This window comes from Zootermopsis nevadensis, unplaced genomic scaffold (genome assembly GCF_977971745.1).
Source record: "Zootermopsis nevadensis isolate Lab colony 2312 unplaced genomic scaffold, Znev_1.0 Znev_ptg000004l, whole genome shotgun sequence".
Classification (NCBI taxonomy): Eukaryota; Metazoa; Arthropoda; class Insecta; order Blattodea; family Termopsidae; genus Zootermopsis; species Zootermopsis nevadensis.
The window spans coordinates 4,446,425-4,460,189 of record NW_028259136.1 but is presented as its reverse complement, the minus strand read 5'-3'; the positions used below and the strand labels follow the sequence as shown (position 1 = coordinate 4,460,189).

The 13,765-nt window shown below is 40.2% G+C and overlaps 1 protein-coding gene across 10 annotated transcripts in view; it reads right to left on the bottom strand.

Annotated features, from left to right (window-relative positions):
* Window positions 1-13,765, bottom strand: part of TfAP-2 (transcription factor AP-2) — a 470,810-nt gene that overhangs the window by 107,173 nt on the left and 349,872 nt on the right. For all 10 annotated transcript variants that reach the window (XM_087342922.1, XM_087342926.1, XM_087342923.1 and 7 more), the window contains one exon: window positions 1,294-1,412. In XM_087342922.1, coding sequence (XP_087199048.1) covers window positions 1,294-1,412 — 119 coding nt within the window. The remainder of the gene's footprint in view (window positions 1-1,293; window positions 1,413-13,765) is intronic.

Here is a 13,765-nt window from a genome sequence, read left to right as displayed (position 1 = left end):
CAGACTACACAGCGCAACAACCCAGAAGACTGAAATCTTCGAGATTATAAATTATGAATAGCAAAGGATGTGAGACGCAGCGGTTCTTGCCTGCCCAAATCTAATGCCCTGAAGGAACTGCTGTCAGAGTAGTCGGTACTGAGCGTGAAGATGTCGCCTGCCTTTCTTCATAACTGGTGACCACATGACAGCGAGGCATCCTCACTGAGTCTCTGCTATCCCGCCCAACGGCTCGCAGCCTAATAACGCCCGAGCACAAGGAAATACGGGGCGTGAACTTACATATCGGACGCTTGCTTAACCTCAGCACTAGAAGGAAGTCAGTGGACAGATTTACGTTCGACGGATGAAACCAGTTTAGGCAGGATGGGGGCCGACCTGTACTAAAACTGGTGAAGAGAAAAATTTGACGTTCCTGCCGGAAGACAAGCCACAGATGTCCAGCTCGTAGTGTGAGCAACATTATTCAGCTTTAGTGACCTTTAACGACTTACATTTAATAAACGTCCTTTTCTTAGCATTTTCAGAATCTACACAAACAAATATTGTGTCAATGGTCAACAAGTCTGAAGCAAACTTCTTCGCGTAATTTACTAAAGAGATTTTTAAGCACACAGTTCATCCATAAATTCAGGATAAAGGCAACAAGTTTCTCGTAAACACTTTACGACGCCATGGCGTCATAACTCTGACGAACACGACTTATAAAAACCAAAAATATCAAACCACATGCATCGGCCGAAAGTGCTTCGTTGAATGTGCGAAAGAAAAAAAAACCACCGCAACAAATCAAATGTATTTGTGTTACATCGCCCTATTCTGATTGATCTTCAATGTCCATTTGCTAGAGACCTACTCTACTTTTCCGCCTGCTGTAAATCTAACTCGTAATTTATTAATACAAAAAAATGAACAGGAAACGACTAAGTATTAAATATATTCAAGGAGGAAAATAAATTACAGACTCCATGTGCTACACTATCGTTATGGTAACTGCAATTTAGTAGCTTCGTGAAACATAATTGGGCGGAAAATCCATCACCAACGCCCGATTCCAGAACACAATAAAGAAAATTAGCATGAATAAAGGGCGAAAAAAACAGGTGAAAACTTCGAAGAAGGCACGATGATCAGTTTCGAAATCGGAATAAGTATTTTAATCCACGCAACTGAAAATATGAGGGTGTGAACGGATAAATAAAGGATCTCGACCAGGGAAAAACGTCTCTCCGGTGGTCTAACATAAGCAGACACAAGATCGTAAGTGGTTCCTCTTTGGAAATGGGCACTAACCTTCGACGAGCGACGTGAGTAGAGTGACGTTGGCTGCCTTTCTGCGGCCCGCAGGAAGATTCAGACCAATTTTCTCCAATTTCTCTCTAAGAAGACGTCCGCCGTTTTTGGATTTCGCCCTGAAAACAAAACATCTTTGTCAACAACTCATCAAGAAACTGAATGTGAATGATTCTTATCTATACAGATTGCATAAGAAGAAATCATACGCTTAACATAGCACCAGTTCACATACTGCAGGGCAGTCACGCCCAGCGAAAAAGAATTTCATTGTCTCGGACGAGAAAACACAAGTACAGTCTGAGAGTTTCCATGGTTTTCTCCAGGCATTCAAAGCGCGCAGCCTGCATGGACTGTGCCTTCTAACAAACTGTTACAAACTTCCCCTCTCCTTATTGTTTCATCTCCGGCCGATTGAGATTTTCAAGTTCTCACGGTGATGAGTTAAAGACTGCTATCTTCTGAGATGTTGCGCCACGTAGTCTCGTAGATACCGACAGACGTTTCAAGATATACTTACTGGGCAACATCCCGGAAGACAGCCATTTTCGTACACCTCGCCGTGAGGATCTAAAAACTCACCTAGCAAACCATTACGGCAAAGCTAATCTACTCCTCGCCCTGACGAAGGAGGCAGTGAGTAAGACCATGTTTCACATAAAAAACAATATGCAAAATTATAGTTTACTTTAAATTTAAATAGAAGTCGGGGAAAAATGGATCTTAAAGACTTAAAGTTCTTGTAAGACATAAAGTCGTCCTCTTGTATGTTCGGCCTATAAAGAAAACTATTTTCTTACGAGTAACAGCATTGGTTCTGTAATGTAAGTCTGCCAGATTCATTAATTAATAAAGGACGTTGCTCCTTGTATACACTCCCAATGTCCGCGTCTCTTTACGACGTTAGTATCTCTTCTCATTACAGCGCTGAGATGATGGCAGAGTGTACGTAAGTGCACATAAATTTCTTTGCGAAATGCACCGGTTCAATGTACATTTATACGATCATCAACGATTAACAAGAAGCTGGTAATCGTAATTCTGTCAGGACAAATTACATTTAAGATATTTTTGCATTAAATCTTCTCTGGAGACTACGGTTAACGTGAGGTGGAAACACCCTTGCAAGATTTCGCGTCCGAGTGTATACCAAGGCACACAGCAGTAACAGTAGCTTCAGAAAATAAATGCTGAGACTCGTACAACATGGCGTGCGGAGGTTTGTCTTGACTTAATCTGGGACAGCGAATCGGCGCCATAATTGTGTGCCGCGAGACGCTTGGTGTCGTTTTGCCAGCGTCGTGTCACATCGTTTCTCTCAGCTTAAGAAAGTTTTTTTTTTGGTGGGTGTCGGCTTTTCAGCGTCGTGTTGTATGGCATCCTTTTGATCATCTACGCTTTCACGCAATCTTAAGTCCGCGTCGCGACAATAGGCGTCGTGACGCTTGGCACCGTTCTTCCAGGACCGTGTCTTTGCATGATTTAGAATTCTGCATCGACGTCGGTCTCCCAGTGTTTCCCAATGTCTGCAAATTCTCTTATTCCCTTCCAGAGGACCCAAAAGAATAGGTTTTATGCCTTGAAGACGGGAGCAGAGCCAACCTCTGAAATATTGCGGCTGCATTTTAATACAGTAAACGATGGATTAAGTCCAGAAAAAAACAACATTGGTCTTGCCCCTGTTCTTCCATCGTGGTTAGTTCCTGGGCTACGGGAATTTCATCACCGGGTAATTTTTTCCGCAGTTTTTGACCTCCAATTTTCCCTTTCTCGTCGCGACAAATAAACATGCCGAGTTTTGTACAAATTGGTGGATCATTTCTCGAACTATCAGTGAGTACAAAGACATTCATACTCGCAACCTGAGAGTGTAAAATTGTCAATGTTGAGGCTGATTTAAAACACAGCCACAACCGAGGAAGATACTGACGATCTAGTCTGTTAATTCTGAACAAGCCTCTGATGCACCCAGTAACGTGTTTAACGAAGCATGAAAGTGCATACGAAACAGGATACAAATTCACTCGCATTAATATTACTCTGTACCGTAATTCAACAAGAACAGGGGGGCCCACACAGCAAGAACATGAAACTGCAAACTCTTGTTACTCTTCGGGATCTGCTCTTAAACTAGTTTCAATTTTCAGTGCTGAATCCTCATCAGTTTTTAACGACACTCTCTTGTTATGCAAGCCAGACGAATAATGAGGGGGGAAACGAGAGAGATCTGTAGAAGAGGAAACAAGAGAGACAAAGATAAACGAAGAAACACGCAGAAAGAGAGAGAAAGATAGTGGCAAATATGCAGTGAACTACAAGCAGCAAACAATAATTGAGGTACACTCACTCTGGAGGGAGAATTATTTCAGACTGAAAAATTCGTACGTGTCAAACTAGGCAGAACGTCACTGGAGGGTGTGAAGAGCCCTTGTATTTTTTTAGCCCCTTTCAACAAGAGCGTTAAAACTCGATATAAACTTCAACGAAGATTTTATGAGAAGCTGTAAATGAGAATGTGGTTATCCAAGGGGTACAGAACTACAGAAACTTTACCCTGTCCGCATACAGACAAAATTCCAAAATTACACCTCAAGAAAATAATACTCCTGTTGAAAAAATGTCTGACACGTTGATGACGTATTAATTGTTGTTAATAATCGCTCTTGACCACGAGTTTCAACTAATTTTTATTCATACGTAAACTACAGCGCCCCCGTCGGAACTAGCAAGAGTTACGTTCTTGAACCCTCGTCCCACCCGCGATTCGCCAAGTTCAGACTTTATGGGAAAAATGGTGTTAGGGGCACCGAAGACAGAAGAAACAATTAATATACGCAATTCATGATTTAATTAAACACAAAAACATTTTAACTTCTGAATATCCTACGTGCAGTGCCAACAAAATCAGGGATGAGGAATTTCGTGAGGTGGACACTGAGGTGCTGCGATCTGGTGGTCAAAGTGGAAACCACCGAACAAGACGGATTTAATAACTCCAAATGCACGTTGCAAAGAACGGAATACGCTGAGCTAGTTCCAACTAGACATGAACCTCCTAGTTTTTATCTTTCATTTCTGTATGCATAAATGAAGGTTGGTCGTGTATTTTACGGCGTGAGCGAACATTAACAACCGGTGTACTCGATTACATTCATGAAGCATTGACTTTACTGGTCAGTCCACATCATTCTTCTGATGGAACAATCCCTGTTCTGAAAACCAATTGTTTATCTGCACCATCCCATAACTCCATTCTGGACCATATCCTGAGCTTTGTTAATTCCCTTTTATCTTCAACTTTGTTTCCATTTATTAAATCAGTAAGAACATCATGCTGTGTCAACAGTACAGTACTGCCAAACGAATATGCATAGAGGCTGGGAATAATGTCTTCAAAATTTTTCAATTAAGTTGGCCACATAATCCACACGACGCACTGCAATCTTTGATTCGGGTTAATCACAGTGGGCTAGTATGATTTATTTCTATTGTTATTTATGTTTAGGAATGGACATTGTGCTATATACAAATTGAACTTCCCTTCATTTCTCAGTCACGAGTTTACAAGGAAATGTAAAACTTGAAGAACGAGGAAATAACTGCGAATCACAGGTTCGATTAATGTTCATAAATTATGAATGACCGCCCACAGTAAAGCTACTTGAACTCGGTTATGAGTGGGGAACAGGAATATTTCCCTCAGCTATTCTTTATGAAGACGTCAGTTTAACCAAACCAATTATAAAATACATTTCAGTACCTTTTTTTGTCACGATAAATAAGAACGTGTTATCGAGTTAGGAGAACGTCCTTTTTAAACTCTCTATTTTTATGAGCAGGTTAAATGATACTTGCGGACAGAACGCGAACCGCAGATATGAAACAATCATTCTTCTTCACCGGCGCAGTTAAACTTAAGAAAACTTAACGTGTTTTGCCGTGGAATTTGCAGTGGGGAAAAATGATACCTGACAGGACTTTTGGGATCCTCCTTCTTCCCAACGTTTTTTTTTTAAAGTTTGCTGCGTCATATTACAAACAGAATTATGTTCCGTACTAATAATCCAAAATATTTGATATATAGTCGCCAAATTATGCTTAGCGACAAGTGCTTATTCCCATGTCATCTAATAGCCATGCCCAGGATTTTAATTTAAAATGCACAAATTTAGAAGTGCACTAAATACATGGCGAAGACTTCTTGATACGTTGATAGTCGCTCAGTTATTCAATAAATTAGTCACCTTATGTGGGACCTGAAGATGTGATACTGTGTTCACAAAATCCCGCCACGGGTCACTACAATGAATTTAGAAGCGAAGTAACATTAATTAACTAAGGACCGTGGTAAATGCACGCATTTCTCCGATAATACTGACCACCTTATCAAGAAATGTCTGTGGTTATGGAGACAGAAGATTTGTAAACACAGTCGCAGTGAACAGAATCTACTGAAATCGCGGAACACCAGGGGGCGAAGATAAAGCTCCCAAGTATTCTTACTCTCTGCACAATATGGAGATTGATGGAGAATTTCATGCTTCGACAGCTAAAAGCCGTTCGTGCAAAGATGAATTGATATTATGTTGAAGAAATGTTTTGCAAGAATCTTAGTAATTTGTACCTGTAGCGCGATGCAACAAAATATAAACGACACGCAGGGGACAGGACAACAGCTAAAAGTCTTGGCTGAAATACCTAGGCATCAATGAGACATTTCAAGTTGATCTCAAGTTTAAAATTTGTAACAATTTGAATTTTTGGGCCCGCGTATCTTGTGTAATTTGAGAATTGACGGGGGCGGCGAGCTTAAATTGGCTGAGTCAATTAGTTTCGCCAGTCACAGAGTCAGCCAATTAGGTATTCGGTTATTAGTTTGCCATTCAGATAATTAGCCGTAATTTAAATAGCTAATTTAGTTTGGTTTGTGTAGTTGATCGATGAGCTTAGGTATTAAATAAAACAGTTAGACACTCAGTTAACCAGACATTCAGCCAGTGAAATACTGCAGTTTTCAGACATCGAGGTGTCTGGAGATCCCGACTTTGGTGCAGCGCTAATAGTGACAAAGCGTCCGTCCACCTGCAGCGGCCATAAAACCTGCGCAACTTCACAGCACGCCGCGGTCATTGACCGTTCTCACAACATCTTCTTGTTCGCCTCTCTGATATCATCTGTCTCTACCTCACACACCTTAGCGTACGAACAAGAAAGAGAACGAAAAAAAAAATCAGCATGAAAGAAGGAAAAATTGGCCGCATGAAGACAAATAATTGTACTAACTGTTTTTCCCGTCCTTATTTGTACGTTCTTAAGAACAGGCTTGTTCGCCACAATACAATAACGCCTTCCGTGCAGAGGTCTTAGGCTTCAGACTTGCGGGATCTAATGATATAATTTTCGTAGCTTTGCCCATTTCTCCCCCCCCCCCCCCTCCCCGGATAAAATACATTGTGGAGGTTAAAGAGTCCTGGATTCGGATCCCATATTCGCTGCAAATCCTCTAGGTTAAACACCGTTATCCTCGCTGTTATTCAGTAATCTGGTGTAAAATTATATCATTTGTGCGTGCGATGGGAAGTAGTATCCATGTTTGTACAATAAACAGCTTTTGAGATTTTTTTTAATTTATGTCGTCGACAGATCTGCTTCAGGCAAACCGTTACAGACCAAACACAAATTCGTCAAAATATGTTGACGTTGACGTCGCATACAAAATTAAATAAATCTCGCATGACAGATAAAACCTATGATCGGACGAGATTCAGACATTACAGAACAGAAAAAAAAACTACGTCTTATAAATTTACATATATTTTATCTTATAATCTATATAATAAATATTTTTAAGATGTTTATGATTTCAATACATGAATTTCGTTGCTGCTACGCTATGCTTTATACACCTAGACGTTCACTGAACTCCTCAGTATCTATTTCATTGGTTTTAAAATGGTATTTACTGACTCTGAAGAATGAAATACACTACAAAATACTCAAGAACGGGCAAGGAGAATTTGAAGGAAATGTTCTCATCTACTTTAAAGGTACGACATCCATCTCTTAAGATCAAAGAATGATGGAAATGTGAACAACTACATCGGGTCTCGTAATTCCGACACAAGAATTTCCAAAACGAATCAAAAGTGCTGAACCGTCTGGTTGTCTCTGTCGAGCAAGAAACATTTCACACACACACTTAAATACAGGAACACCCAAAAAGAATTCCCCGCATTTAAGATTTAACATCTCGTTCGGTTTGTAACGTAAGCAGAGAGGCTGATTGTGGAATGTTCCAACAGCACGCACTGTAATTCCTGCAGATCGCCGCGCAGGAAGCCTACGTGCTTGGCGCAGTCGGTGTTAATGGCGTTGGCTCAAAACGCATGAACGCCTGGAGTGCAGGGAAGCACAGTAATCCATTTTATTAATTGTGGGTAATATTCTGAAGTTCATGTACATGCATTTAAATGTCTCGGTGTGAGAACCGGTTGTTAACTCAAAAGGTTCAGATCCGGCTAAAAATTTCCGGAGAGACTCCAAACAGCTTATGACACTTGATTACCCGTGAAGAAGGCTGTCTTCTGGGTTGTTGCGCCGTGTAGTCTGGTAGAAATTTATCGACTATCAGGTTGCCCTGATGACGTAGGCAGCAAGGACCTCTGAAACATCGGTAAACTTCTACCAGACTACACGGCGCAACAACCCAGAAGACAGCCATCTTCAGACTCACCGTCGTGAAAACCTCAAATCCTTGATTACACGTGTCTCACGCGAATCTTTTTGGACGTAGACGATTCTTCTACATGCAACTTGACAATGATGACGTTGTTTTTCTGCTGGGGCCTGGCGTCATGTAGACTCGTAGGCAGATGCCAAAGTTTCGGGATAACATACTGAATAGCATCAGCTTGTATTTCATATTTATTCACTGTGACGTTCGATCTATATTCAGTAATTCAATCACCGCGTTCCTTTAATTGGTAATTGGCAATACTCAAATATTGCAAGACCAAACATGTCAGTATCAGCGATGGAAAGAAAGAACAAGTCTCGGAAACTACATTTAGGAGTTCGAACCGCTGACTCGTGAAACGGGATTCTATCTTGCTACAGACCTCTCTCTCTCTCTCCCTCTCAGATGGTATGCACTCTTGTGATCACCCTTTCCTCGCTATACATCTAGTACAGTTACCCACATGTCAGCTTAAACTGCACAAGTTCGGGAACCTGGGAGCTCACCTGTACTATGCCACCAGTTCCCAGGACAACAGTGTCTTAAGTTGCAGAAGCGGTGACTTTTAAACCATGAACACGTCATGCATTGGCTTTGTCTAAAGCTAAAGAGTATTTGAGGTTCTTATGGCGGCGAGTATGATGGTCGTCTTCTGGGTTGTAGTGGCGTCTGGTCTGCTAGTCCATATGGAAGACGCAGCGAACGTGTCTGAAACGTCGGTAAACATCTACCAGACCACACGGCGCTACAATCCAGAAGACAGCCATCTTGGTACTCACCGCCGTGAAAATCTCAAATCCTACTGAGACACGCGATTGGCACACAAGTTCAGTATTAACAGATCTTCGATTATGGATCCTGCCGTTGCCATGTGACGACCTGTAGACAGCAGAAGGGCGAACTATTCGACCCGTCCTAACAGACGATACGTTTCGTCCAATATGGTCGTAGTCTGACGTCAAAGAACTTCCCAGGGGTTACACGCTTCAAATAAAACACATCTATTTACACTGAACGGTACCAAACAACGGGCCTCGTTAATTCCACTTCGTTCGCAATTTGCTTTATATTTCATTGCTAAGCGCTGCAGTTATTTGATGAAATCAAATGAGACAGGAAGGAATCTGTTGTACACGGTGACCTGAAGATGGCTGGCGGATAAGTTCATAGGCTGCCATAAAATACTTTCTGGCATTCGCTTGGACGGACAAAGAACAACCGGAAATATCTGTGGGAAAAATCAGTACTCTGATTAATCGCCTCTTCGCCGACATCTTATAACTGATTAGCGCCGTTAAAGCATTGAAAATGAAGGGGGGGGGGGGTTGATAATTTCCGGTTTGATGAAATACTATTAGATCACATCTTATTATCTGCAAAGAAAGAGAAAACTGTTAAAATATTATTAGCCAGATACAATGACATTTCGTTAACATGTTACCACTGGCCATAAAAAGTTATGACAGGAAAACGCAAACCTGATTTATATTGCAGCCAATCCGCACTAGTCGAATGTCGATTTCAAAAGTTTCCGCTGGACACTGTGAGGAATAACTTATTACAGTCTTTTTACCAACTTTATGCGATTAGTATAAGCATGGCGTATAGAAAGCAGAGGTAGATGAGTTATCGTGTGAAGTAGACGGAAGAAACTCTCGCCACGACCCCCATACGCTTTTATGGAGTAGTTCACCGACAAAGGGAGGTCCCTGACTTTCTCATTTCACGCAAGAAGTTGTATGCATACAACTTCAACGCTTACGAAACAAGTGTGGGTCGCGGGAACTCACTTAACGAAGACTTTCGTAATTCATACAGCTTGGAGTCAGTGTCAAAACGCGAGGATATGATACAATATCCTGAAAGGGAAACTAAATATAAATCAGATTACAAAACTGGAATGAGAAAAGTTTCAGGAAAGTGGCCAATTCCAAGACCGTGTAAACGATGGGAGAGAATGACATAATGGACCTTAAGAGACTCATGTCCAGTGTTTTTTTTTTGATGTTAGCGATGGTGAGTTGTTGGACGGAACAATATTTCCTCACGTTTTAATTGAGAAAATTGCCACTCTATTACGCTTTTAGCAAATTTCATTTCCTCTGGCCGTTACAAAGCATGCAGATAACTTCAAGGTACAATGAAAGGAACTATTCTTATAGAATAATCTCAAAACAAAAAGAAACCTTCTAGGCGTCAGTGAAGTGTTCAGGCTCTTAATGCAGCTCTGAATTAGTTCAGCAATTTTTGGTTTGTTACGTTGCAACTTTCTATCCTTTAGGACAACAACAACAACCAAGATGTCCTCAAGTATTAGATAAATATACATTTATCAGTGCACCATTTATTGTGTTCAAAAATCATCGCTGTTTACTGTGTAATTAAATGCCTCGAGAAAAACAACTACGGTAACAGAAAAAAAGAAACTGCTATTGTAGTCTCAAGTGAAGACCTCGTCCGTCACAAAAACAGTCCCGATTTCAACTCGTGTACTGAAGTCACCTTCAGAATTTAACGACGTACACTGAAGATTACATTCTGTGTGAAGAAAGACTGACAGAACAGTTTTCAATTTCTTTACTGAATACGACTTTTATCCGAAATAAATTTCAAGTCAATATTAAATTCAGCGTATCTAGAATAGATGGACTGATCACGTATGGAGAGCCGAAACAGATTGAGCTACGTTATAATTCGTAAAGGCAGAAAATCAGCTAACTAAAAAATGAGTACGTTTCCATGTACAGCCTTAGACCACATTGTTGTAGTCGTAAAGAATTCAATTTCGGCAGCAGTTCTCAGTACCAAATTTAATCAAAATTCGTACACAATGAGGAGTTAGTAAATGCAGACGAAAGCACTCCGCAACACTGCTACCCTGACGCTTATTACTGAGAGCGTCCGTGACAATTTTACCACGATCGTATTCAGAATAAGGGTTTTTAATTCCACGTGCATTTTCTGGTTAACATGAGTTGGGAAAGAACGACTTTAAACCATTCTTTGCCAGATGTGACATTTCAGTGATTTTGCTGCGAAGTGCATATTTTTGACAACGGACTGGTAGTTTAGTTTTCGAAATTTGATGCTCGATTAAAGAGTCTATTACTAAAGAACTAATTAATCCAATGGTATAAGATCTGCTTGCAGAAGTTCAAAGTTAATCACTTGGTCATCAAATTCCCTGCTATGCAACCAGGAAGTTTGCAAAAGAAACCCATTGTAAACCAAACTCAATTTCTTCAATCACGTTTCCATCGTCAGACGCTGGGTCTCTAACACGTGCTTTGTTACTATTCTCCCATCTAGACTTCAATCTGTTAAGAAGCATTCGTCGAAGCTTGGCAATGCGTTCTACATATCGCGCCCATCCCGTTCGCTTTGAATTATAACCCTAACAATATTAGGTAAAAAGCGTAAAGAATTAATAAATTAATTATTCGGTTTTGTCCGTCTAATCACAATTATATTTAAAATTTACAAATAAGATAATTAAAATATCTTTTTTGTAATTGAGTTTTAAGTTTATTGATATAATTTTACACCTGAAGATGGTTCGATGAAACCGAAACATGTTGTAAAAATAATGTTCCAAATGTACATCGATTATTCGATGTGGAACATAAAATGATATTTTAATTATCTTATTTGTAAATTTTTAAATATAATTGTGATTAGACGGACAAAACCGAATAATTAATTTAATAATTGATTCACAATATGACGCAATTATACTATCTTATAAAGAATTAAGTTTGTCGATGTATGATATTCTCCGTCACCCTGTTACTTCAAGAGGTACGTATAGTGATTAAGCCTCTGGCTAGGCGAAAGAGGGTTCGATTCCCAGTAACGAGCGAAATTTCGTAATGCGAATATGCGTACAGCAAGGATTGGCTGTATCTTCCTTACAACTTAACGAAGTCAACTTAAAGCGGCCAAAGCTTCGTGAAAAGGAAATATTTGATCGACAGATATTACCCAACGATGAGGCAGCCACGCCTAGATGGACATTGGTGGTCACGGCACGCAGTGTTCTCGAGTTCACGGGATGAGGGCGATTTCTGTCGTTCCATTTCCTGCGACTAAATCGATTTCGAAACTTCACAGTAACGGGTTCTGATGCCATAAAGCTTTATCAATGGCAGTCCGCATACCAGAAAGGCATGGGACTCGAAAGAAGTATAAAAGCCCCGAGGCTACCGAAAGTTACCGGAAACAATGTGGAAAACAAACCAGTCGCCTACGATATGTTGTTGTTCAAGAAGGCGGTGACACGTTAGGAAACGAGAGTTACGCTTAGGTCAACGACTACCGAACTCATCTGATGTCTATTAGCAACCGTGACGGTAAAAAAGTAGCGGATGTAACTGAAAGCATCATGCAAATTTTGAATCAAAACTTTGCCAGAGGTCAATGAACCACGTATTTAACCACAGAAACGAGATCAGTTTTATATCAGGAACACCGAGTCACATACAACGATGGATACTCGAATACCTAAATTAATGTAAACCGGTCATAATTTTTATGTACCGTTAAAAAAACGTGAAATTAATTTGAAGAACCTGTCTGCCCGACAAAATCTGTGTAGTTTAGAGGGAATTTTGAAGAGTTTTGAGCAAAGTATGAGAATTCGTGTCTGCAACTTAAGAAACAAAGATTGTGTATACACAATTCTGGTTGGAAAATTGTCATGACAAGGAGCCATATCGGGAATCATATGTGGAGATTGTAGTTTTATATAAAATTAATCTACCGGGTACTGAGAGAGAATGTGAACAGGCAGGTAAATTATGGTAATTGAACGTGGAAACTGAACACTGTCCTGAACAAGTACCATCGATTTGCCATCCTGACAACCTCTTCCCATACAATCCAACTTTAATATTATAATATCAATTATTAACATTTTTGTTTTTTTACGGTGATCGGCTGTTAGCTCGAGGCGCGACCCCCGGTCTGGTGGACCACTTCTACTAGGCAGACCTCGACTGCTGATTTAATATAATTGTAGCTTTGTCTTGCCGACAGTATTGGAAAAATACGTACTCCAAACCGGAGATGCCAGTTCTGAAAGCGTCCTTCGTGACTTTCACCTCTCATTGGTTTTCATTTATTTATTTGCAGATACAAATCTACTGTTAACAGATACTAATCTGCAGAGGGATTCAAAAACAGTTGCCCTTGTACAGTGCACTCACTGATAAAGTTCAACGCAACTCTTACTTCCCGGCTCACGGTAGGAACTGCTTCTGTGGACCGATACTTGACGTGTATCGGGGAAACCTTGGGTCACGCAGTTTCAGCCAGGAGCAGGGAAGTGATAGTTACGTTCAACTTTATCAGTGAACACATTGTATTTCTTTAGTGTGTACCTGGAAGAATGCGTCGTGGTAGCTTTATATTTATCTTGATAATTTCCTTTAAAATACCATGTACAGAAATTACTCTCTGTCCAAGAAGAACGTTCGACCAGCTGTACTGTTAAGATACACGTAATATTAAAATTGGTATTAATTACAATAAATTAAATATACCTGGCAAGTCCCAATACCTGACAGGTAGGATAAGATAATTCTCAATTATTCTCTTATTATACTGATGTCACCAAAGCGCATAAACATTGTTGTAAAGGTCTGCGTTTTAAATACAACAACGTTAACATCTCATACAATTTGTTATAGCAGTTTAGAAATTTGGAAAGAGTAAATGATGGCAAAAAAAGGTATCCTT